The sequence below is a fragment of the Gigantopelta aegis genome, chromosome 7, assembly GCF_016097555.1.
Source record: "Gigantopelta aegis isolate Gae_Host chromosome 7, Gae_host_genome, whole genome shotgun sequence".
In the NCBI taxonomy this organism is placed as follows: Eukaryota; Metazoa; Mollusca; class Gastropoda; order Neomphalida; family Peltospiridae; genus Gigantopelta; species Gigantopelta aegis.
This window is the reverse complement of record NC_054705.1, coordinates 1006021-1033900: the sequence shown is the minus strand read 5'-3', so window position 1 is coordinate 1033900 and position 27880 is coordinate 1006021. Positions and strand designations below refer to the sequence as shown.

Here is a 27880-nt window from a genome sequence, read left to right as displayed (position 1 = left end):
AGATAGGTAAAGTTAAAATGTACGTGTATCACAGATAGGTAAAGTTAAAATGTACGTGTATCACAAATAGGTAAAGTTAAAATGTACGTGTATCACAGATAGGTAAAGTTAAAATGTACGTCTATCACAGATAGGTAAAGTTAAAATGTACGTGTATCACAGATAGGTAGAGTTAAAATGTACGTGTATCACAGATAGGTAAAGTTAAAATGTACGGGTATCACAGATAGGTAAAGTTGAGATGTACATGTATCACAGATAGGTAAAGTTAAAATGTACGGGTATCACAGATAGTTAAAGTTAAAATGTACGTCTATCACAGATAGGTAAAGTTAAAATGTACGTGTATCACAGATAGGTAAAGTTAAAATGTACGTGTATCACAGATAGGTAAAGTTAAAATGTACGTCTATCACAGATAGGTAAAGTTAAAATGTACGTGTATCACAGATAGGTAAAGTTAAAATGTACGTCTATCACAGATAGGTAAAGTTAAAATGTACGTGTATCACAGATAGGTAAAGTTAAAATGTACGTGTATCACAGATAGGTAAAGTTGAGATGTACGTGTATCACAGATAGGTAAAGTTGAGATGTACGTGTATCACAGATAGGTAAAGTTAAAATGTACGGGTATCACAGATAGGTAAAGTTAAAATGTACGGGTATCACAGATAGGTAAAGTTAAAAAGTACGTCTATCACAGATAGGTAAAGTTAAAATGTACGTGTATCACAGATAGGTAAAGTTAAAATGTACGTGTATCACAGATAGGTAAAGTTGAGATGTACGTGTATCACAGATAGGTAAAGTTGAGATGTACGTGTATCACAGATAGGTAAAGTTAAGATGTACGTGTATCACAGATAGGTAAAGTTAAAATGTACGTCTATCACAGATAGGTAAAGTTAAAATGTACGTGTATCACAGATAGGTAAAGTTAAAATGTACGTCTATCACAGATAGGTAAAGTTAAAATGTACGTGTATCACAGATAGGTAAAGTTAAAATGTACGTCTATCACAGATAGGTAAAGTTAAAATGTACGTGTATCACAGACAGGTAAAGTTAAAATGTACATGTATCACAGATAGGTAAAGTTAAAATGTACTTGTATCACAGATAGGTAAAGTTGAGATGTACGTGTATCACAGATAGGTAAAGTTAAAATGTACATGTATCACAGATAGGTAAAGTTAAAATGTACGTGTATCACAGATAGGTAAAGTTAAAATGTACGGGTATCACAGATAGGTAAAGTTAAAATGTACGTGTATCACAGATAGGTAAAGTTAAAATGTACGGGTATCACAGATAGGTAAAATTAAAATGTACGGGTATCACAGATAGTTAAAGTTAAAATGTACATGTATCACAGATAGGTAAAGTTAAAATGTTTGTGTATCACAGATAGGTAAAGTTGAAATGTACGGGTATCACAGATAGGTAAAGTTAAAATGTACGTCTAAATTCAATACGGGGCTTTAGATCTCACTACTTTGGGCTCACTTGCTTCTTGTCTGTTCTGAGCACATTACAGTCTTTGTAGTGCAGTAAGGTTAATTCACATGGTTCATTTCACGTTATTTTAATCTAATTATTATTATTACAGCCTTAATTAACATGCCGTTGGTTTTCGGGTGATATCTTTTGAGGTCAGCAATTTTTGTACTTAATTTGGGCTTGCTTATTTGGGCATACTTGTTTTGGGACACCTTTTACCGCCTCAACTTTGACGCAATCTAAAGCCTTGCAGTGTATATCATGAATAGATGTTCACTGTTGTATTTTGAGTTGTGTGTTCCAGTTATCAGTGAAATCAAGATCGGTATATACATGTTCACTGTTGTATTTTGAGTTGTGTGTTCCAGTTATCAGTGAAATCAAGATCGGTATATACATGTTCACAGTTGTATTTATAGGATATTAAACAAGCTTGTATTTCCTATCATATTTATATCCGGAGTGAAATAATTTGCAATTGTCACTCGCTAAAGCTCGTGACAATGTAGATTATTTCATGAGGGACATAAATATGATAGGAAATGGTAGCGAGATTAATATATATTTCTATTTATTACCCATAATCAATGTTAATTCTGGTGGGACGTATCACTTCAGTAAGAACCAAGATATTTTTAACCATATGGGTAATACTCTGAGTTAGGTGTTCTCCAGTGATCAGTGAAATCAAGATGACTACAGCGGGTGCCGCCCCGTCCCACCCCGCCCCACCCTGCCCTGTTCGTGTATAAATCCCTGTAGATGTTCACTGTTGTAGTTTAATGTTCGTCTGTGTTCCAGTGATCAGAGAAATCAGGATAACTACGACGGGCGATGCCCCTTCCCGCTTCGCCCAGACCCGCCCTGCCCCGCCCCTCTCTGTTAGTGGATAAATCCCTGTAGGTGTTCATTGTTGTAGTTTAATGTTCGTCTGTGTTCCAGTGATCAGAGAAATCAGGATAACTACGACGGGCGATGCCCCTTCCCGCTTCGCCCAGCCCCACCCTGCCCCGCCCCGCTCTGTTAGTGGATAAATCCCTGTAGGTCTTCAGTGTTGTAGTTTAATGTTCGTCTGTGTTCCAGTGATCAGAGAAATCGGGATAACTACGAAGAGCAATGCCCCGTTGGCGCCGCTGTATGACTACGGCTACAAGCTGGACGGCTTCCCCAGCACCATCTTCTTCAGCGTGCAGGCCTGCAAGAACGCCATCGTGTCCCTCGGCATCGACAACAGCTTCCAGTACGGTGTCTACAGCATCATTCTCGGCACCAAGGACAACACGGTGGCAGCCATCACAAAAATATCTCCCGCAACTTTATGTATGATGTGAAAGAGATACTGTTACCCATTGTTAAAACATTTAACAGGGCTAGGTCCATAACTTTACATATGATGTTAAAGAGATACTGTTACCCATTGTTAAAACATTTAACAGGGCTAGGTCCATAACTTTACATATGATGTTAAAGAGATACTGTTACCCATTGTTAAAACATTTAGTAGGGCTAGGTCCATAACTTTACATATGATGTTAAAGAGATACTGTTACCCATTGTTAAAACACTTATCAGGTCTAGGTACAATGTACGGAACTTTACATAATATTATGATGTTAAAGAGATACTGTTACCCATTGTTAAAACACTTATCGGGGCTAGGCCCGCAAATTTACATATGATGTTAAAAAACTTTACATTGTTAAGACATTTAACAGGGCTTGAAATAGCAGTAAAATATGGCCTGGTGTTAATTTGTTTTTAATAGCACATCAAGACAATATGGCCTGGTGTTAATTTGTTTTTAATAGCATATCAAGACAATATGGCCTGGTGTTAATTTGTTTTTAATAGCATATCAAGACAATATGGCCTGGTGTTAATTTGTTTTTAATAGCACATCAAGACAATATGGCCTGCTGAAAATAAAATAGCATGGCCTGAGGGGAGTGTTTGGGATAGTGACAAAATAGCATGGCCTGAGGGGAGTGTTTGGGATAGTGACAAAATAGCATGGCCTGAGGGGAGTGTTTGGGATAGTGACAAAATTTAGAAACTCTGAAATTTATTTTAGACCATTATGGGTTTAAAATGTAACAGAATCACGAGCGAAACAACAGACGGTAGGTCTAAAACGTTGATCACCTTCGATTTTCGTATGTAGCCCTCTATTTCAAGCACTACGGTTTCATCTAACAGAGTTTGTTTGTTTGTTTAATGACACCATCTAGAGAACATTTATTTATTAATCATTGCTAATTTGGATGTCAAACATTTGGTAATATTGACACGTTGTCTTAGAGAAAACAACAAGGGATCTTTTGTATGTGCTTTCCCACACACAGGGCAGTATCTGTATACTGGGGCCTTTGATATACAACTTGTAGGGCACTGATTGGGATGGGGCCTTTGATATACAAGTTGTAGGGTACTGATTGGGATGGGGCCTTTGATATACAACTTGTAGGGCACTGATTGGGATGGGGCCTTTGATATACAAGTTGTAGGGTACTGATTGGGATGGGGCCTTTGATATACAACTTGTAGGGCACTGATTGGGATGGGGCCTTTGATATACAAGTTGTAGGGTACTGATTGGGATGGGGCCTTTGATATACAAGTTGTAGGGTACTGATTGGGATGGGGCCTTTGATATACAAGTTGTAGGGTACTGATTGGGATGGCGCCTTTGATATACAAGTTGTAGGGTACTGATTGGGATGGGGCCTTTGATATACAAGTTGTGGGGCACTGATTGGGATGGGGCCTTTGATATACAAGTTGTAGGGCACTGATTGGGATGGGGCCTTGTAGGGCACTGATTGGGATGGGGCCTTTGATATACAACTTGTGGGGCACTGATTGGGATGGGGCCTTTGATATACAAGTTGTGGGGCACTGATTGGGATGGGGCCTTTGATATACAAGTTGTGGGGCACTGATTGGGATGGGGCCTTTGATATACAAGTTGTAGGGGCACTGATTGGGATGGGGCCTTTGATATACAACTTGTGGGGCACTGATTGGGATGGGGCCTTTGATATACAACTTGTGGGGCACTGATTGGGATGGGGCCTTTGATATACAACTTGTGGGGCACTGATTGGGATGGGGCCTTTGATATACAAGTTGTGGGGCACTGATTGGGATGGGGCCTTTGATATACAACTTGTGGGGCACTGATTGGGATGGGGCCTTTGATATACAAGTTGTGGGGCACTGATTGGGATGGGGCCTTTGATATACAAGTTGTGGGGCACTGATTGGGATGGGGCCTTTGATATACAAGTTGTGGGGCACTGATAGGGATGGGGCCTTTGATATACAAGTTGTAGGGGCACTGATTGGGATGGGGCCTTTGATATACAACTTGTGGGGCACTGATTGGGATGGGGCCTTTGATATACAAGTTGTGGGGCACTGATTGGGATGGGGCCTTTGATATACAAGTTGTGGGGCTCTGCTTGTCGAACATACCTTAACACTAGAGCTAATCTTAATACAGTTTGTATTAGTTCAAATTGCATTTTATGTTCTAATACTTTTTCTTATAATGTAGGTAGATTCCAGTTTGGACTGTTTCAAAAATTAAAGTGAAAGATACTTCATCATCATCACCATCATCATTATAATAGTGTAATCATCAACACCAATCATCATCATTATTATAATAATATAATTATCATCACCATTATAATAATATAATTATCATCATCATCACCATTATAATAACATAATTATCGTCATCATCACCATTATAATAATATAATTATCATCATCATCACCATTATAATAATATAATTGTCATCATTATAATAATATAATTATCATCATAATAATATAATGATCACCTTTATAATATAATGATCATCATTATAATATAATTATCATCATTATGTAATTATCACCATCATCATCATCATTATAATATAATTGTTATCACTATCATCATCAATATAATAAATCATTATCATCATCATAATATTATCACCATCATCATAATATAATTATCATCACCACTATCATAATATAATTATCACCATCATCATTATAATATAATCATCACCATCATCATTATAATAATCATCATCATTATAATAATATAATTATCACCATCATCATTATAATAATATAATTATCATCATCAGGATAATGCTTGCTTTCCATTTACCGATACAATGCATATGCATGGTACCTTTCCCATATATTCAATTCCACACATAGGCATTCAGTGCACTGATAAAAAAAAAGTTTATCAATGAGGGATGTTGTTCTGTGCATCAGCTTTTCAGCACAGTGACTTCATAATGCAAATATTTACTAGCTGCCCAAAAGTACACTTCAACAAAGTAAAATTGTGTATGGTAAACCTGAATGTGTAAACACAAAATTGGTGGCCAGGTGTCCAGTATTTATGTCCATTATTCCCGATAACTGGTTTTCTGATCAGAATTAAAAAAAAAGAAAAAAAAGAACTACAATTAATATCCCAATATTTGGTCATTTCCGTTGTTGGTACAAACAATCAAATATGTTATCAAACTTGCTGTTACAATCAGCTATTGATCCCTGAAATTGTCAGGTGAAAATACTTGGAATTTTCCATTGAAAAATGGAAACCTAAAGCAGCCATAACGTCAGTAAGTGTTTTTGGTGAGTGTCGTGTGCAAAACGGCAGGAAATATGAATTGAGGAGAGCACTGAATACAGCGTACTGTAAGTCGACTGATGTGACGTCGGGCGAGACATCTCGCCTGCAGTAGTTGGAAGGTTAATAGAAAGTAGACCTTATTATCATCATCAGCAGCAGCATAATCATTATTACTATCAACATTTTTATTATTACTATTGTTGTTTGTTGTTCTTGCTAATCATCACTATCATCACCATTTTAGTGAAACCGAAGACGTGTTCTGACGTAGTAGCTTTCAAGCTGGGATCCACCGATGGGGAGTACTGGCTGTACCCGGATGGTGTTCGCGGGCAGAAGGTGCAGATCTACTGTCACAACATGGCATCGCAGCCCGTTGAGTATGTGACGCTGAGGAACATGAACGACGGGGAATACCCCAACCTGGAGAATCCGGACTGCGCGGGCGAACACAGGCTGAGTGACACGGCGGAGTGGGGGAGCAGCAACTTCACAAAGATACGAGTCAAAGTCGCTGTGAGTGCCTACTTACGTCAGTGACGTCAGATTCACTGTGAATGCCCACTTACCTCAGTGAAGTCAAAGTCGCTGTGAGTGCCCACTTACCTCAGTGACGTCAAAGTCGCTGTGAGTGCCCACTTACCTCAGTGACATCAAGTACGACGTATATTGAAAGTCGCTGTGAGTGCCCACTTACCTCAGTGACGTCTAGTATGACGTATATTGAAAGTCGCTGTGAGTGCCCACTTACCTCAGTGACATCAAGTACGACGTATATTGAAAGTCGCTGTGAGTGCCCACTTACCTCAGTGACATCAAAGTCGCTGTGAGTGCCCACTTACCTCGGTGACGTCAAGTACGACGTATATTGAAAGTCGCTGTGAGTGCCCACTTACCTCAGTGACATCAAAGTCGCTGTGAGTGCCCACTTACCTCAGTGACATCAAGTACGACGTATATTGAAAGTCGCTGTGAGTGCCCACTTACCTCAGTGACATCAAGTACGACGTATATTGAAAGTCGCTGTGAGTGCCCACTTACCTCAGTGACGTCTAGTACAACGATTATTGAAAGTCGCTGTGAGTGCCCACTTACCTCAGTGACATCAAGTACGACGTATATTGAAAGTCGCTGTGAGTGCCCACTTACCTCAGTGACATCAAGTACGACGTATATTGAAAGTCGCTGTGGGTGCCCACTACCTCAGTGAAGTCGGGTACAACGTATATTGAAAGTCGCTGTGAGTGCCCACTTACCTCAGTGACATCAAGTACGACGTATATTGAAAGTCGCTGTGAGTGCCCACTTACCTCAGTGACGTCTAGTATGACGTATATTGAAAGTCGCTGTGAGTGCCCACTTACCTCAGTGACGTCAAAGTCGCTGTGAGTGCCCACTTACCTCAGTGACATCAAAGTCGCTGTGAGTGCCCACTTACCTCAGTGACATCAAGTACGACGTATATTGAAAGTCGCTGTGAGTGCCCACTTACCTCAGTGACGTCTAGTATGACGTATATTGAAAGTCGCTGTGAGTGCCCACTTACCTCAGTGACGTCAAAGTCGCTGTGAGTGTCCACTTACCTCAGTGACGTCAAAGTCGCTGTGAGTGCCCACTTACCTCAGTGACATCAAGTACGACGTATATTGAAAGTCGCTGTGAGTGCCCACTTACCTCAGTGACGTCTAGTATGACGTATATTGAAAGTCGCTGTGAGTGCCCACTTACCTCAGTGACGTCAAAGTCGCTGTGAGTGTCCACTTACCTCAGTGACGTCAAAGTCGCTGTGAGTGTCCACTTACCTCAGTGACATCAAAGTCGCTGTGAGTGCCCACTTACCTCAGTGACGTCAAAGTCGCTGTGAGTGCCCACTTACCTCGGTGACGTCTAGTACAACGATTATTGAAAGTCGCTGTGAGTGCCCACTTACCTCATTGACGTCTAGTACGACGTATATTGAAAGTCGCTGTGAGTGCCCACTTACCTCAGTGACGTCAAGTACAACGTATATTGAAAGTTGCTCTGAGTGCCCACTTATCTCAGTGAAGTCAAGTACGACGTATATTGAAAGTCGCTGTGAGTGTACTTTTTTGGAAGAGTATACTTCATTGCTATGTATATAATAAAATACCTATTGTTAATCAACATGCATGGGTGATTGTAAATATACATTCATCATCAGAGATATAATCAGCGCCACATTCGTACTAGTATTTAGTGTTTAGGCAATAGAAGTCGTTCAAGATGACCATAACAATATGTTACTATTACTATTTGTCTTTCAGACGATGGAAGTGGTTCGTGATGACTACACGTTTGTCAATGTATCTGTGTCTAACACACCGGCGCCGTACGGTGAAGCTATATTACTATTATTAATTTTGTCTTTCAGACGATGGAAGTGGTCCGTGACGACTACACGTTTGTCAATGTATCTAACACCCTGGTGCCGTACGGTGAAGCTATATTGCTATTACGATTTGTCTTTCAGACGATGGAAGTGGTCCGTGATGACTACACGTTTGTCAATGTATCTAACACCCCCGTGTCATACTGTGAAGCTATATTGCTATTACTTTTTGTCTTTCAGACGATGGAAGTGGTCCGTGATGACTACATGTTTGTCAATGTATCTAACACCCCGGTGCCGTACGGTGAAGCTATATTGCTATTACTTTTTGTCTTTCAGACGATGGAAGTGGTCCGTGATGACTACACGTTTGTCAATGTATCTAACACCCCGGTGCCGTACGGTGAAGCTATATTGCTATTACTTTTTGTCTTTCAGACGATGGAAGTGGTCCGTGATGACTACATGTTTGTCAATGTATCTAACACCCCGGTGCCGTACGGTGAAGCTATATTGCTATTACTTTTTGTCTTTCAGACGATGGAAGTGGTTCGTGACGACTACACGTTTGTCAATGTATCTAACACCCCGGTGCCGTACGGTGAAGCTGGAGACTGCTACACGGCGCACATCGAAGGGGGGGTGGCAAAGTGTGGAGTGAAAGGTTTCTTCAAGATGGATCTGGCTGGCACTGGACTCATTGTAGACAAAAGTGTAAGTGGCACATGGGATTGGTGTTGAGAATCAGTTGGAATTTCATCATCAATCATCGGCTATAACCGATCAATTTTCAATTAGTCGATCAGTTACAATTACATGAATGTAAAAAGGATTTGAATAATAAGGATCTTCACCTGTTGGGAGGTTTTCTGGGATCTAGACCCTACAAACTGCAAATCTTAACTTTAATAACTATTTAATGTCATTTTTATTTATGCATACATGAAAACAAATACCAACTTATTTACACCGGACACTGTGACGTAGTGGTTAGGCCATGGTGGATTTTTCATGTCAGTACCGGCTCCAACCCAGAGTGCGTGCACCTCTAGGCTCAATGGGTAGCTGTACGGCCACATACACCGAGTTTCATCCACTTCACGGGTGCGATTATTTATGGGTGTGTTTTTCGAGTGTGTGACCCCTCATGGGGCATGATTACCCTGCATACACTGCAGGTTCCGTGTACCCCGGGCTCTGGTGATACCAAGATAGCACAGTTCACAGCAAGCATGGAGCACGGCCGCGTCAAGTAGTCCCATACTGAAATGGCAATACTGTCTGTGGCCTCTCCGTGCATCTCATCAACATCCATGTTTGTAATGTCCAAGAAACTAAAAATGTCTTTGTCTCTGTGTTAAATGTCTGTGGCGTGTTAAAAAAATCACATGTAAAAACACAACAACGTACTTACATCAATTCCATCATATAAACTGGAGGAACAATTACAGTTAAAATATTGCCACTTAGTCGATTATAGATATCACGTACCTCATTGATGTTCTTGTTTAATGTGTCCATTTTATATTGCCACATAGTCGATTATAGATATCACGTACCTCATTGATGTTCTTGTTTAATGTGTCCATTTTATATTGCCACTTAGTCGATTATAGATATCACGTACCTCATTGATGTTCTTCTTTAATGTGGCCATTTTATATTTTTGCAGGCCATAGGATTTCAAATTTGATGGAAAACACTTTTTCGGTGTTAATGGTTAGTGAGAGAAAAGAGGGTGTGGTGGTCGTACACCTACCCATTGAGTCATTAAAACTCGATCTGGGTGGGAGCCGGTACCGGGCTGTGAACCCTGTACCTACCAGCCTTATGTCCGATGGCTTAACCACGACACCACCGAGGCCATGCTTTTCATGTTGGCTAGTGAGAGAAAAGGGTGTGGTGGTCGTACACCTATCCAATGAGGCGTTAAAATTCGGTCTATGTGGGAGCCGGTACCGGGCTGTGAACCCTGTACCTACCAGCCTTATGTCCGATGGCTTAACCACGACACCACCGAGGCCATGCTTTTCATGTTGGCTAGTGAGAGAAAAGAGGGTGTGGTGGTCGTACACCTACCCAATGAGGCGTTAAAATTCGGTCTATGTGGGAGCCGGTACCGGGCTGTGAACCCTGTACCTACCAGCCTTATGTCCGATGGCTTAACCACGACACCACCGAGGCCATGCTTTTCATGTTGGCTAGTTAGAGAAAAGAGGGTGTGGTGGTCGTACACCTACCCAATGAGGCGTTAAAATTCGGTCTATGTGGGAGCCGGTACCGGGCTGTGAACCCTGTACCTACCAGCCTTATGTCCGATGGCTTAACCACGACACCACCGAGGTCATGCTTTTCATGTTGGCTAGTTAGAGAAAAGAGGGTGTGGTGGTCGTACACCTACCCAATGAGGCGTTAAAATTCGGTCTATGTGGGAGCCGGTACCGGGCTGTGAACCCTGTACCTACCAGCCTTATGTCCGATGGCTTAACCACGACACCACCGAGGCCATGCTTTTCATGTTGGCTAGTGAGAGAGAAGAGGGTGTGGTGGTCGTACACCTACCCACTGAGCCGTTAAAACTCGATCTGGGTGGGAGTCTGTATCAGGCTGCGAACCCTGTACTTACCAGCCTTATGTCCGATGGCTTAACCACGACACCACAGAGGCCAGTCTTTCTTGGGGATAATACAGGACTCAAAATAGGAAGTGAAATACAGCCTCTTATTTTTTTAAATGGCAGGCCACAGGAAATATGTCCTGCCAAGCAAACAATAGGACAGCATGTAGTGAGGGATGGTGTGTGAAAAAGTACGACCTCTTGAGATGTGTTTTTGAGTTTTACTGAGTTAACAAATAGAACAGAATCACAAGCAAAATAGCAGATAACCTGGAAGTTTGATGGGGTGGGTAGCAGGTGAATTTATTACCATATGGTTCAATATAACCGAGTTAATAATAATCGTGTGAAGCACACATGTAATAACAAATTTAATGACGTAATTTTGGGAAGCGACGTCATAGCATGGAGTTGCTTCTCCGGTCCTAGCTCAGACTGCATTTGAAATATGACGTCATTTCGCCATCTTCTTCTAGTTGTGGCTGAAACATTTTGAGTTGGATCTTGTTATTCATAAAGAAAACAACAATAATAATACGGATAATAAAGAAATTATTACACTCGCGTGTGAGTCATACTGATGTTATTACACTCGCGTGTGAGTCATACTGATTTTAAGAACCGAGTGTCAGGATGTTTGTATTACGGTTACCCTCGCTCTCGCTCAGGCAATACAAAAATCCTGACACTCTGTTCGTAAATTCAGTATGACACACAAGCTCAGATAATAATCTCTATGTCTATGACATCTGCTAAGCCTACAAAATTGGACTTCTTTTTGGTTTTAACTGGCCTCTATTAATTTCAAGTGTAATATAGAACAAGGAAATCTGGGTAGTAATTTACAGTCCTCTCCATTGATCCAAAACAAGGAGGCAGTTGTTGTGGGGTTTTTTGTATTATTCTAGATGTAGGTGGGGGACAATATATTTTTTTCGTTTCCACTGGATATACAGCCCTGATTTGAAATAGACAATATGTAAGGTGCATAAGCTTAGAATATCATTTCTCTGTTTTGGATTTAAAATCTATAATCAAGTTAAAAATGAAAGTTTTGTTTGGTTTCTTTCGTGCAGCTGAATTGGTCGGAAGTGGGGGACGATGCACACTTCGAAGTGGACCGGTCAGTAGATGGAACGGTCATCAACCTCCGGTGTGGTGGACTCTGTGGTCGGTGCGTGCCAAACGGACAGATGTTTCTCCAGATAAACCCATTGGAAGGTTCGCTGAGTACAATTTTAAGAAAGAAATGTTTTATTTAACGACACACTCAGCACATTTTCTTTACGGTTATATGGCGTCAGACATATGGTTAAGGACCACACAGATTTTGAGAGGAAACCTGCTGTCGCCACTACATGGGCTACTCTTTCTGATTAGCAGCAAGGGATCTTTTATTTGTGCTTCCCACAGGCAGGATAGCACAAACCATGGCCTTTGTTGAACCAGTTATGGATCACGGGTCGGTGCAAGTGGTTTGAGCCTTGCGGAGCACTCTCTCAGGGTTTGGAGTCGGTATCTAGATTAAAAATCACATGCCTCTACTGGGATCCGAACCCAGTACCTACCAGCCTGTAGACCGATGGCCTAACCACGACGCCACCGAGGCCGGTGAGTACAAGTTAAGTGCCGTAAGCTTTATAAGCAGGTTGGCAGCCTGCAACAGATTCATGATTTTCAAAAGAACATCCCGCATACCAAATATAATCCCTAAAATCCTTTTTTTCTTCTAGTATATATTACTCCCAATTTGTATGACGGACACCAGGATATCTTCTCCTTAGTACCATTCAAGGATTATCTGTTCTTTCTTCTAGTATATATTACTCCCAATTTGTATGACGGACACCAGGATATCTTCTCCTTAATACCATTCAAGGATTATCTGTTCTTTCTTCTAGTATATATTACTCCCAATTTGTATGACGGACACCAGGATATCTTCTCCTTAGTACCATTCAAGGATTATCTGTTATTTCTTTTATGTTCATCAGGCTATGAACCAAAACAATATCTGCAAATTGTGTGAATCAGTGAAACCATTCTCACATATGTTTATACGGACAATTGTTTTTTCATACCTAGATGAACTTAAAAGAAATAACAAACAATACTTATAATTAAATTGAAATCATACTTGCTAATAATAGCACTAAAACATCATACTTTATTTTGAATTATTTTTGGTCCATAAACAATAACACTCAGTAAAACAACTTGTCCATATAAAATGACATCATCAGATATGACGTTCCCTGACGATGTAATTTTTCCATTCATCGAGAAATTAACAAACCCTTGTTGCTACGTCAGGCCCCGTCTAGACTTTAACATCATAGCAACACCATTCAAATAGCATTACGGTACTTAAAATCTGGACTTTATTAAAGTCTAGACTTTAAATTTTATAAGCACGGGCCCTGGACGAATGGGATGATGTTATGTTGTACTGAATGTAACAGAAATTTAATTATACTTGAATATATGCAATTTCATTAATGTCGTACTGGAATCTTCACGAGCTGCACCTTTCTCGCAATTTCATTAATGTCGTACTGGAATCTTCACGAGCTGCACCTTTCTCGCAATTTCATTAATGTCGTACTGGAATCTTCACGAGCTGCACCTTTCTCGCAATTTCATTAATGTCGTACTGGAATCTTCACGAGCTGCACCTTTCTCGCAATTTCATTAATGTCGTACTGGAATCTTCACGAGCTGCACCTTTCTCGCAATTTCATTAATGTCATACTGGAATCTTCACGAGCTGCACCTTTCTCGCAATTTCATTAATGTCGTACTGGAATCTTCACGAGCTGCACCTTTCTCGCAATTTCATTAATGTCGTACTGGAATCTTCACGAGCTGCACCTTTCTCGCAATTTCATTAATGTCGTACTGGAATCTTCACGAGCTGCACCTTTCTCGCAATTTCATTAATGTCGTACTGGAATCTTCACGAGCTGCACCTTTCTCGCAATTTCATTAATGTCGTACTGGAATCTTCACGAGCTGCACCTTTCTCGCTGCGCTTGATGCCAACTTTGTTCATGTTGGGGGGCGGGATGTAGCCCAGTGCATGGTCAAGTGCTCATTTGACGGGCGGTCTGTTTGCAATCGATCCCCGATGGTAGACCCACTGGGCAATTTCTCTCTTCAAGCTAGTGCACTATGACCATATCAAAGGTTGTGGTATGTGCTATCCTGTCTGACATGGTGCATATAAAATATTCATTGCTGTTAATGGGAAAATATAGCAGGTTTCCTCTCTAAGTTTATACATATGTATGTCATAATTACTAAATATTTGACATTAAATAGGTGATGATTAACAGGGATTTACCTTGTTTTTCTGAAATGGGGGTCCCTTGGACTCACCTCTTTCTTTTCTGGGGGTCCCAACCTGAAAACAAAGGGTCCCAAAACCACACAAACGACAGAGCTGCAGACAACAAATCGCGATTATACTATATGTTTCATTAAAGTAAATTTAACAAGCTGTGTTGTTGTTTTTCTTTTCGGGAAATCAATGTCGGTATTCATTGTTTATTCTTTCAAAATCAACATTTCACTTTGATCTGTATAATTATTTGAACCATTTCCTGCAAGCTAAATGACACTCACAATACCATGTGTTGTTTATGATTCGTGCTACTTGTTTGTTAATGCAAATGCTTTATTCGCCCGGGAATTTCCGATTGTGTTCGGCCTGTTGACGAGAAGTTCCGAATGATCGCAAATCCGCGATCTCTTTCCGGAAATTACCAACTTTACCCGATTAAGCGCAGCAAAGGATAAAGACGCAGTGTTCCCAGAGATTAAAACTTTTTGTTTTCGATATGGGGATCCCCATTTGAATACGCAGTTTATAGGTAGAAAAGAAATAGTGTGTTACACAGAATGATCGATCTTTGATAGTGGACAGGGTTACTGAAAATGTCAGATATTTTATGCGTCCCACGGGACGCAGTATCTCTATTTTTGCGGGTCCAGTTAAGTTTTAGTGCGTCCTATATGCAAGTTTTGTGCGTCCGGTAAATCCCTGGATTAATCAATCAATGTGCTCTAGTGGTGTCGTTGAACAGAACAATGGGAGTGGAGCTGCCACAATCTAGAAGCCCTGTTAATAATAGTAACTGAGTAATAAAGAGAATATTATACTTGACACCAAGAATGATCAAGGTTTTCACCATCTTTAAACAAAGTTAATTTCACTGTCCACTCTTGTGACCAATAAAAATAGTTTCACTCGGAACATAAACATAATACACTCTTAATGTTTCAGAATTCTCCGATGCCATCACGTTGAATGAGGTGAATTTGCCAACACTCTTCTGTAACCATGTCAACCTGTTCTGGGTGTCGTGGGCGGATGGTAGCTCCATTTCGTTGGGGCTTGGCAACGTGGTTGACGAGGAAACCATTGTCACGGCGACGGACAGTGAACTTATGGACATCAAGAATGTCGCGGTTCACACTGAGGGAACAACCGGATACTGGACATTCAGTAAGTATGTCGTGGTTCACACAGTGGGAACAACCGGATACTGGACATTCAGTAAGTATGTCGTGGTTCACACAGTGGGAACAACCGGATACTGGACATTCAGTAAGTATGTCGTGGTTCACACAGAGGGAACGACCGGATACTGGACATTCAGTAAGTATGTTGCGGTTCACACAGAGGGAACGACCGGATACTGGACATTCAGTAAGTATGTCACGGTTCACACAGTGGGAACGACCAGATACTGGACATTCAGTAAGTATGTCACGGTTCACATAGTGGGAACGACCAGATACTGGACATTCAGTAAGTATGTCGGGGTTCACACAGTGGGAACGACCAGATACTGGACATTCAGTAAGTATGTCACGGTTCACATAGAGGGAACGACCGGATACTGGACATTCAGTAAGTATGTCACGGTTCACACAGTGGGAACGACCGGATACTGGACATTCAGTAAGTATGTCACGGTTCACACAGTGGGAACGACCGGATACTGGACATTCAGTAAGTATGTCACGGTTCACACAGAGGGAACGACCGGATACTGGACATTCAGTAAGTATGTCACGGTTCACACAGTGGGAACGACCGGATACTGGACATTCAGTAAGTATGTCACGGTTCACACAGTGGGAACAACCGGATACTGGACATTCAGTAAGTATGTCGGGGTTCACACAGTGGGAACAACCGGATACTGGACATTCAGTAAGTATGTCACGGTTCACACAGAGAGAATGACCAGATACTGGACATTCAGTAAGTATGTTGCGGTTCACACAGTGGGAACAACCGGATACTGGACATTCAGTAAGTATGTCGCGGTTCACACAGAGGGAACGACCGGATACTGGGCATTCAGTAAGTATGTCGCAGTTCACACAGTGGGAACAACCAGATACTTGACATTCAGTAAGTATGTCGCAATTCACACTATGTATTTATGTATGTGTGTGTATGTGTGTTCGTGTGTGTGTGTGTGTGTGTGTGTGTGTGCGTGTGCGTGTGTGTGGATGCACGAATGCATAAATGCATGTATATTATGTCAGTGCTTATGGTTTAAAAATTGATGGCAAGCAATAACTTGAAATTATGTAGGAGGGCAATTGCTCTCAGAATGTAAATGGAAAAAAAATCTAAAAAGTATATCAGCATCTGACAATTAACGCAAGGAAATTTTCACCCACACGGAAATCATTTTGTGCTGTCATACACGAGTGACAGCAATTGCTTGTGTCAAACTATATAGCCTGTTTTGTATACGTATATTATGCATGTTCCTACTAATGGTGTTTTGTTTATACAGATGCGTGCCACTGCTTCGCGGGCAGGTGTACAGTAAGACGTGGGAAGTACGTGTGTCGCTGTCCATACGGATATTCAGGAAAATACTGTGGTAAATATTATACACAATGAAACATTCTACTGTGGTAAATGTTGTACATAATAGTTACGATGGAAAAACCATATAAATATTCAGGAAAGTACTGTGATTAATATACACATATAATAAAGCAAACTACTGTGATAAACATTACATATAATAAAACAATAGATCAGTCTTTGCCATGAGTGAAATCAAGGCGATTTAAGGTCACTCAAGAATATTCTGGGTGAGCTATCATATTATCAAATGAAATGTATTCCAAATTAAGGTCTCTCAAGAATATCCTAGGCAAACTATCATATTATCAAGTGAAATTTATTCGAAATTAAGGTCGCTCAAGAAGATCCTGGGCAAGCTATCACATTATGAAATCAAATGGATTCAAAATTTATTGTAAGGTGATTAATTTGCTGCTCTCCTAAAATAGGGGGGAGGTGGGACGTAGTCCAGTGGTAAAGTGCTCGCTTGAGTGGTCAGTTTGGGATCGATCCCCGTCGGTGGGCCTATTGGGCTATTTCTCGCTCCAGCCAGTGCATCACGACTGGTATATCAAAGGCCGTGGTATATGCTATCCTGTCTGTGACATTGTGCATATAAAAGATTCCTTGCTGCTAATCGAAAAAGAGTAGCCCATGAAGTGGCAACAGTGGGTTTCCTCTCTGCTTTAAACACCTGCCTTTAAGAAAGACAGGCTGTGTACATTGACTAAAGCTGCTTTAAACACCTTCCTTTAAGAAAGACAGGCTGTGTACATTGACTAAAGCTGCTTTAAACACCTGCCTTTAAGAAAGACAGGCTGTGTAAATTGACTAAAGCTACTTTAAACACCTGCCTTTAAGAAGAACAGGCTGTGTAAATTGACTAAAGCTGCTTTAAACACCTGCCTTTAAGAAAGACAGGCTGTGTAAATTGACTAAAGCTGCTTTAAACACCTGCCTTTAAGAAAGACAGGCTGTGTAAATTGACTAAAGCTGCTTTAAACACCTGCCTTTAAGAAAGACAGGCTGTGTAAATTGACTAAAGCTGCTTTAAACACCTGCCTTTAAGAAAGACAGGCTGTGTAAATTGACTAAAGCTGCTTTAAACACCTGCCTTTAAGAAAGACAGGCTGTGTAAATTGACTAAAGCTGCTTTAAACACCTGCCTTTAAGAAAGACAGGCTGTGTAAATTGACTAAAGCTGCTTTAAACACCTGCCTTTAAGAAAGACAGGCTGTGTAAATTGACTAAAGCTGCTTTAAACACCTGCCTTTAAGAAAGACAGGCTGTGTACATTGACTAAAGCTGCTTTAAACACCTGCCTTTAAGAAAGACAGGCTGTGTACATTGACTAAAGCTGCTTTAAACACCTGCCTTTAAGAAAGACAGGCTGTGTAAATTGACTAAATTTTAAACACCTAAGAAAGACAGGCTGTGTAAATTGACTAAAGCTGCTTTAAACACCTGCCTTTAAGAAAGACAGGCTGTGTAAATTGACTAAAGCTGCTTTAAAAGCACACCTGCCTTTAAGAAAGACAGGCTGTGTAAATTGACTAAAGCTGCTTTAAACACCTGCCTTTAAGAAAGACAGGCTGTGTAAATTGACTAAAGCTGCTTTAAACACCTGCCTTTAAGAAAGACAGGCTGTGTAAATTGACTAAAGCTGCTTTAAACACCTGCCTTTAAGAAAGACAGGCTGTGTAAATTGACTAAAGCTGCTTTAAACACCTGCCTTTAAGAAAGACAGGCTGTGTAAATTGACTAAAGCTGCTTTAAACACCTGCCTTTAAGAAAGACAGGCTGTGTAAATTGACTAAAGCTGCTTTAAACACCTGCCTTTAAGAAGAACAGGCTGTGTAAATTGACTAAAGCTGCTTTAAACACCTGCCTTTAAGAAACAGGCTGTGTAAATTGACTAAAGCTGCTTTAAACACCTGCCTTTAAGAAGAACAGGCTGTGTAAATTGACTAAAGCTGCTTTAAACACCTGCCTTTAAGAAAAACAGGCTGTGTAAATTGACTAAAGCTGCTTTAAACACCTGCCTTTAAGAAGAACAGGCTGTGTAAATTGACTAAAGCTTGAAGAAAAACAGGCTGTGTAATTGAGCTGCTTTAAACACCTGCCTTTAAGAAAGACAGGCTGTGTAAATTGACTAAAGCTGCTTTAAACACCTGCCTTTAAGAAGAACAGGCTGTGTAAATTGACTAAAGCTGCTTTAAACACCTGCCTTTAAGAACAGGCTGTGTAAATTGACTAAAGCTGCTTTAAACACCTGCCTTTAAGAAAAACAGGCTGTGTAAATTGACTAAAGCTGCTTTAAACACCTGCCTTTAAGAAGAACAGGCTGTGTAAATTGACTAAAGCTGCTTTAAACACCTGCCTTTAAGAAAGACAGGCTGTGTACATTGACTAAAGCTGCTTTAAACACCTGCCTTTAAGAAGAACAGGCTGTGTAAATTGACTAAAGCTGCTTTAAAAGAAGAACAGGCTGTGTAAATTGACTAAAGCTGCTTTAAACACCTGCCTTTAAGAAAGACAGGCTGTGTAAATTGACTAAAGCTGCTTTAAACACCTGCCTTTAAGAAAAACAGGCTGTGTAAATTGACTAAAGCTGCTTTAAACACCTGCCTTTAAGAAAAACAGGCTGTGTAAATTGACTAAAGCTGCTTTAAACACCTGCCGTTAAGAAAGACAGGCTGTGTAAATTGACTAAAGCTGCTTTAAACACCTGCCTTTAAGAAAAACAGGCTGTGTAAATTGACTAAAGCTGCTTTAAACACCTGCCTTTAAGAAGAACAGGCTGTGTAAATTGACTAAAGCTGCTTTAAACACCTGCCTTTAAGAAAGACAGGCTGTGTACATTGACTAAAGCTGCTTTAAACACCTGCCTTTAAGAAGAACAGGCTGTGTAAATTGACTAAAGCTGCTTTAATCACCTGCCTTTAAGAAGAACAGGCTGTGTAAATTGACTAAAGCTGCTTTAAACACCTGCCTTTAAGAAAAACAGGCTGTGTAAATTGACTAAAGCTGCTTTAAACACCTGCCTTTAAGAAAAACAGGCTGTGTAAATTGACTAAAGCTGCTTTAAACACCTGCCTTTAAGAAAAACAGGCTGTGTAAATTGACAAAGCTGCTTTAAACACCTGCCTTTAAGAAGAACAGGCTTGACTAAAGCTGCTTTAAACACCTGCACCTGCCTAAAGCTGTTTTAAGAAAGACAGGCTGTGTAAATTGACTAAAGCTGCTTTAAACACCTGCCTTTAAGAAAAACAGGCTGTGTAAATTGACTAAAGCTGCTTTAAACACCTGCCTTTAAGAAGAACAGGCTGTGTAAATTGACTAAAGCTGCTTTAAACACCTGCCTTTAAGAAAGACAGGCTGTGTACATTGACTAAAGCTGCTTTAAACACCTGCCTTTAAGAAGAACAGGCTGTGTAAATTGACTAAAGCTGCTTTAAACACCTGCCTTTAAGAAGAGGCTGTGTAAATTGAGACTAAAGCTGCTTTAAACACCTGCCTTTAAGAAAGACAGGCTGTGTAAATTGACTAAAGCTGCTTTAAACACCTGCCTTTAAGAAGAACAGGCTGTGTAAATTGACTAAAGCTGCTTTAAACACCTGCCTTTAAGAAAAACAGGCTGTGTAAATTGACTAAAGCTGCTTTAAACACCTGCCTTTAAGAAAAACAGGCTGTGTAAATTGACTAAAGCTGCTTTAAACACCTGCCTTTAAGAAAAACAGGCTGTGTAAATTGACTAAAGCTGCTTTAAACACCTGCCTTTAAGAAAGACAGGCTGTGTAAATTGACTAAAGCTGCTTTAAACACCTGCCTTTAAGAAAGACAGGCTGTGTAAATTGACTAAAGCTGCTTTAAACACCTGCCTTTAAGAAGAACAGGCTGTGTAAATTGACTAAAGCTGCTTTAAACACCTGCCTTTAAGAAGAACAGGCTGTGTAAATTGACTAAAGCTGCTTTAAACACCTGCCTTTAAGAAGAACAGGCTGTGTAAATTGACTAAAGCTGCTTTAAACACAGGCTGTGTAAATTGACTAAAGCTGCTTTAAACACCTGCCTTTAAGAAGAACAGGCTGTGTAAATTGACTAAAGCTGCTTTAAACACCTGCCTTTAAGAAGAACAGGCTGTGTAAATTGACTAAAGTTACTTTAAACACATTGCCTTTAAGAAAAACAGGCTGTGTAAATTGACTAAAGCTGCTTTAAACACCTGCCTTTAAGAAAGACAGGCTGTGTACATTGACTAAAGCTGCTTTAAACACTTTTAAGAAGAAGACAGGCTGTGTAAATTGACTAAAGCTGCTTTAAACACCTGCCTTTAAGAAGGACAGGCTGTGTAAATTGACTAAAGCTGCTTTAAACACCTGCCTTTAAGAAGGACAGGCTGTGTAAATTGACTAAAGCTGCTTTAAACACCTGCCTTTAAGAAGGACAGGCTGTGTAAATTGACTAAAGCTGCTTTAAACACCTGCCTTTAAGAAGGACAGGCTGTGTAAATTGACTAAAGCTGCTTTAAACACCTGCCTTTAAGAAGGACAGGCTGTGTAAATTGACTAAAGCTGCTTTAAACACCTGCCTTTAAGAAGAACAGGCTGTGTAAATTGACTAAAGCTGCTTTAAACACCTGCCTTTAAGAAAGACAGGCTGTGTAAATTGACTAAAGCTGCTTTAAACACCTGCCTTTAAGAAGGACAGGCTGTGTAAATTGACTAAAGCTGCTTTAAACACCTGCCTTTAAGAAGGACAGGCTGTGTAAATTGACCAAAGCTGCTTTAAACACCTGCCTTTAAGAAGGACAGGCTGTGTAAATTGACCAAAGCTGCTTTAAACACCTGCCTTTAAGAAGAACAGGCTGTGTAAATTGACCAAAGCTGCTTTAAACACCTGCCTTTAAGAAAAACAGGCTGTGTAAATTGACTAAAGCTGCTTTAAACACCTGCCTTTACATTACAAAATTGGTCATTTGACCTCTAGGTCATCGTACAATGTGACTGAAATAACAGAAATATATAATAGCTTTTTCCCTTAATTTTTATGGTCTGCAGGATAAAGATTATAACTAGTTAATGATGTCGGATATTGATGTTAATGATGCCAAATGAGAAATTCCGCTCGGCAGGGCCTCACAGAATTTCCCATTCTTACCTTCACAGGATAAAGCAGATACCCCATGTCATTAACTAGTTATTCTCTAGAAGTACATGCTGTAAAATTTTAATCTTTATGATTTCTAGATAGATGATAGTAAGAGATATGCTGTTTATAATTTGTCGAAGCACATAAAATGCCAGTATCAAAACATTGAAACACATAACCACCTCGTAGGGGCACGTATGGGCCTTTTTTCTTTTCTTTTTTTTACATACCCTCAAATTATGTTCAGCTAGGAAGCCTGGACCCATATTCACAAAAAAAATCGTAAGCCTAGTTTTACACGTAAACGTAAATCTACGACTGAAGAGCTATTCACGAAACAACGAAAACGTAAGTTACGTGTAAAGTTGGACGTAAATATAAGAGTGCCTTAGGTTGCAACTAACGCTGCACGTAAGTTGTGTACATATAATAAATCAAGCACGATTGCCGTTATTTACTATTATTTACAGAAACTAGCAGCATTTCCAATAAATGAAGCAGTTTGCTATGGCGAACGCCCACGGATTGAACATATTTTTGTTCGTGATCGAACGGATGTTTTCGACGTGGCCAATTTCTCCTGAGTTATCTTTTCCTTTTTAAGAAATGTCCTCAAGTTCGTACCAAAACGTGGAACCCCACCAATACCAAAATGCCATGGTTCACTGTTCGCAATGTTATTGTTAGCAGACGACAAACAAAATTGTGTTTTGCGCATTTTTTAGTTACCCGGTAGCCATCGTTTCTAATGTGTTTTTATTAATTACTCCAGTGAGAATGTTAAATCGTAGATTTACGTCAACTAAGTTACGTTTACATTTACGACCATCTTTGAGAATAAGGTGCTTCTTGCACGTAAACGTAAATCTACGGCACACGTAAGTGCTAGTCGTAGACGTAAATTTACACTTGTTTGTGAATATGGGTCCAGCTCTTGATGTTTCTATTAGATAACAACTTTTGTATGCACCTTTCATGAGATTTATTTTTAGAACACGCTCCACGACTAATGGTGAGGATAACTCCCGAAGGAGACCTTGTTGAAGTCGAAGAAGAGGAGCAACTAATAGTCGTTAGTCGGTTATTCAGCTGTTTCTTCTTTTTCTTTAACTACTTTTTTACTTTTGTTCTTCTACTATTTCTTCGTCTGCTTTTTTACTTTTCTACTTCCACTTCTTCTGCACCTTTTTTCTTCTTTGGGCAACCGACCTCAGTGGCGTCGTGGTTAGGCCATCGGTCTACAGGCTGGTAGGTACTGGGTTCGGATCCCAGTCGAGGCATGTTTTTTTAAAATCCAGATACCGACTCCAAACCCTGAGTGAGTGCTCCGCAAGGCTCAATGGGTAGGTGTAAACCACTTGCACCGACCAGTGATCCATAACTGGTTCAACAAAGGCCATGGTTTGTGCTATCCTGCCTGTGGGAAGTGCAAATAAAAGATCCCTTGCTGCTAATTGGAAAGAGTAGCCCATGAAGTGGTGACAGCGGGTTTCCTCTCAAAATCTGTGTGGTCCTTAACCATATGTCTGATGCTATATAACCGTAAATAAAATGTGTTGAGTGTCGTTAAATAAAACATTTCTTTCTTTCTTTCTTCTTTGGGGCAAGACATACCTGTAACCCAGTGGTAAAGCGCTCTCTTGATGTGCGGTCGGTCTGGGATCGATCCCTGTCGGTGGGCCCATTGGGCTATTTCTCGTTCCAGCCAGTGCACCACGACTGGTATATCAAAGGCTGTGGTATGTACTACCCTGTCTGTGGGATGGTGCATATAAAAGATCTCTTGCTGCTAATCGAAAAGAGTAGCCCATGAAGTGGTGACAGCGGGTTTCATCGCTCAATATCTGTGTGGTCCTTATCCATATATCTGATGCCATATAACTGTAAATATAAATGTGTTGAGCGTGTCGTTAAATAAAACATTTCCTTTCTACTTCTTTTTTTTAACCATGGTGCCCCACTCTTATTAAACAGACTATATTCTACGGGATGATGCATATAAAAGATCCCAGTTGTTACTAATGGAACATTGTAGCAAATTTCCTCTCTAAGACTATAGGTCAAACTTAGCATATGTTTGACACCCAGTAGCTGATGATTAATAAATCAATGTGTTCTAGTGGTGTCGTTAAACAAAAATCTGGGTTTTTTTAGTTTTTCATTTGCTTTTTCTTCTGCTACTTCAGTTTATTTTTACCATGGTGCCCTATAACTCTCATTAAACAGACTGTCATGTGATCCTAATGTACTTTTTCTTCAAAATACCCAATTTTTCATACTTTTTCCTACTTTTTGGTTCTTAAATAAAGCAAAGTTTTAACTGTTCATTCATATTTCATTCACTCCTCCATTCACTTGCTTGATTTGACAGAAGAATGCGTCAGAGGTGGCCAGTGCAAGACTGGAAGCAAATCAGGCCAAACTGGATGCAAGACCGAAACTCGACCTGAACGCGGCTATAGCGAAGAATGCTGTGCTGATCCCTGCCCTGAATCTGGCCAAACCAGTCAGCTTCGGCCCGGACAGCACCAAAGACATAGGTATACTATTTTTATATCAACTTATTTCCGTGTTTATATCCAATTAAGATTCAAGCATGCTATCCTGGGCACACACCTCAGCTATCTTGGCTGTCTGTCCAGAACAGTGGGTTAGTTAGTAAGAGAGAAGAGCATATAGTGGTCTTACACCTACCCACTGAGTCACTAAAACTTGCACTGGGTGGTAGCCGGTACCGGGCTGTGAACCCAGTACTTTCCAGCCTTATGTCTGATGGTTTAACCACTACACCACAGAGGCCAGTTGCTATTTTATTTACAGTACCAAAGACATAAGTTTGCTATTTTCTATACAGCACCAAGGACATAAGTATGCTGTTTTCTATACAGCACTAAGGATATAAGTATGCTATTTTCTATACAGCACCAAAGACATTAGTATGCTGTTTTCTATACAGCACCGAAGACATTAGTATGCTATTTTCTATACAGCACCAAAGACAGATTAATATAATCTATCAGAGCCCAAGTACTCTGCCATTTGAGAGCTAGACGAACATTATGGACGGTTATGATTACTCTCTGAGCCAGACATAACTGTACAGGGAAAACAACAGAATGGTTGCCTAGCACATGCTTGGCAAAGATTTCCCCTCTAACAAAACAAAATCCTATTTTTTATGCTAAATATCATTACATTGATAATTTTTGAGTTTGTCGATAACAAATATTTCACATATTGACCATTAATACACACACTACAGGAAGAAACCCGACAGCACCCCATTTCAATAGTGTTCCAGTTAACTACGTAGATGCTGACAGGTTTCTTTCTGTAGAGTGTGAGACTGAGTGATCAGAACGTCCAAATATCTGTCTAGCTCTCGAACGGCAGAGTACTTGGGCTAAGTCTATAACTGTTGTGAGGTATAGATACATGTAGTTCCAACCCAAGTGACAAAATTTTTAAATTGTGAGGGCCGAATTTACCGAGGACTTATAAAAAAAATTTGTTCCCATGAGATGTTTGATGTGGGCCATTCCTTTTTGTTTCTGTTTGCAGACATTGATGCAGTGCTGGGTATAGCACCTGGACGAAAGAAGCGTTCCATCCACAAGCGCCAAGCGTCGGGACAGAAGAGAGTGATCGAGGTGTTGCTGGTGGTCGACTACGCAATCTGTCAGTAGTAAGTGAGGATTATAGGATATTACACAAACTTCCATTTCATATGATATTTATTTCTTACACACCTGTATAAGAGATGACCCGTAGTCTATAGTCCGATGACTTAACCACTGCGCTACAGAGGCCGGTAGCTTATCTCAACTATGTTTACAACAAAGCTGCAAATAAACACAACCTATGAGCCTGTGTCTGATGTCCTAACCAGAGTCAAATTGATGAAATTGGGCCTATGTCTGATGTCTTAAACACTATACATGTAGCTCTGAGTCGTGTTATAATGTGTTGAGTATGGCATTAAATAACAGATTTCTTCTTTCCTTCAGTTGGTTACAGTGGATGAGTGGCGATGAAGCGGCCGCCATGCAGGAGATCAAAGACTATTACTCCAGTATGCTGTGCACAGTAAGTCATATTAGTTCCTGTATATTGTGAATCAGACTATTACTCCAGTATGCTGTGCACAGTAAGTCATATTAGTTCCTGTATATTGTGAATCAGACTATTACTCCAGTATGCTGTGCACAGTAAGTCATATTAGTCCCTGTATGTTGTGAATCAGACTATTACTCCAGTATGCTGTGCACAGACTATTACTCCAGTATGCTGTGCACAGTAAGTCATATTAGTCCCTGTATGTTGTGAATCAGACTATTACTCCAGTATGCTGTGCACAGTAAGTCATATTAGTCCCTGTATGTTGTGAATCAGACTATTACTCCAGTATGCTGTGCACAGTAAGTCATATTAGTTCCTGTATATTGTGAATCAGACTATTACTCCAGTATGCTGTGCACAGTAAGTCATATTAGTTCCTGTATGTTGTGAATCAGACTATTACTCCAGTATGCTGTACACAGTAAGTCATATTAGTCCCTGTATGTTGTGAATCAGACTATTACTCCAGTATGCTGTGCACAGTAAGTCATATTAGTCCCTGTATATTGTGAATCAGACTATTACTCCAGTATGCTGTGCACAGTAAGTCATATTAGTTCCTGTATATTGTGAATCAGACTCATATTAGTTCCTGTATATTGTGAATCAGACTATTACTCCAGTATGCTGTGCACAGTAAGTCATATTAGTTCCTGTATATTGTGAATTAAAGACTATTACTCCAGTATGCTGTGCACAGTAAGTCATATTAGTTCCTGTATATTGTGAATCAGACTATTACTCCAGTATGCTGTGCACAGTAAGTCATATTAGTTCCTGTATGTTGTGAATCAGACTATTACTCCAGTATGCTGTGCACAGTAAGTCATATTAGTTCCTGTATATTGTGAATCAGACTATTACTCCAGTATGCTGTGCACAGTAAGTCATATTAGTTCCTGTATATTGTGAATCAGACTATTACTCCAGTATGCTGTACACAGTAAGTCATATTAGTTCCTGTATGTTGTGAATCAGACTATTACTCCAGTATGCTGTACACAGTAAGTCATATTAGTCCCTGTATGTTGTGAATCAGACTATTACTCCAGTATGCTGTGCACAGTAAGTCATATTAGTCCCTGTATGTTGTGAATCAGACTATTATTCCAGTATGCTGTGCACAGTAAGTCATATTAGTTCCTGTATATTGTGAATCAGACTATTACTCGAGTATGCTGTACACAGTAAGTCATATTAGTCCCTGTATGTTGTGAATCAGACTATTACTCCAGTATGCTGTGCACAGTAAGTCATATTAGTCCCTGTATGTTGTGAATCAGACTATTACTCCAGTATGCTGTGCACAGTAAGTCATATTAGTTCCTGTATATTGTGAATCAGACTATTACTCCAGTATGCTGTGCACAGTAAGTCATATTAGTTCCTGTATATTGTGAATTAAAGACTATTACTCCAGTATGCTGTGCACAGTAAGTCATATTAGTTCCTGTATATTGTGAATCAGACTATTACTCCAGTATGCTGTGCACAGTAAGTCATATTAGTTCCTATATGTTGTGAATCAGACTATTACTCCAGTATGCTGTGCACAGTAAGTCATATTAGTTCCTGTATATTGTGAATCAGACTATTACTCCAGTATGCTGTGCA

The 27880-nt window shown here is 40.1% G+C and overlaps 1 protein-coding gene across 1 annotated transcript in view; it reads left to right on the top strand.

Moving 5' to 3' along the window:
• Positions 1-27880, top strand: part of LOC121377151 — a 109103-nt gene that overhangs the window by 45172 nt on the left and 36051 nt on the right. Inside the window, exons 8-17 of the mRNA XM_041505049.1 lie at positions 2587-2823; positions 6396-6667; positions 9039-9215; positions 12195-12339; positions 15404-15625; positions 16938-17027; positions 23140-23219; positions 24519-24687; positions 25709-25832; positions 26155-26233. Coding sequence (XP_041360983.1) covers positions 2587-2823; positions 6396-6667; positions 9039-9215; positions 12195-12339; positions 15404-15625; positions 16938-17027; positions 23140-23219; positions 24519-24687; positions 25709-25832; positions 26155-26233 — 1595 coding nt within the window. The remainder of the gene's footprint in view (positions 1-2586; positions 2824-6395; positions 6668-9038; positions 9216-12194; positions 12340-15403; positions 15626-16937; positions 17028-23139; positions 23220-24518; positions 24688-25708; positions 25833-26154; positions 26234-27880) is intronic.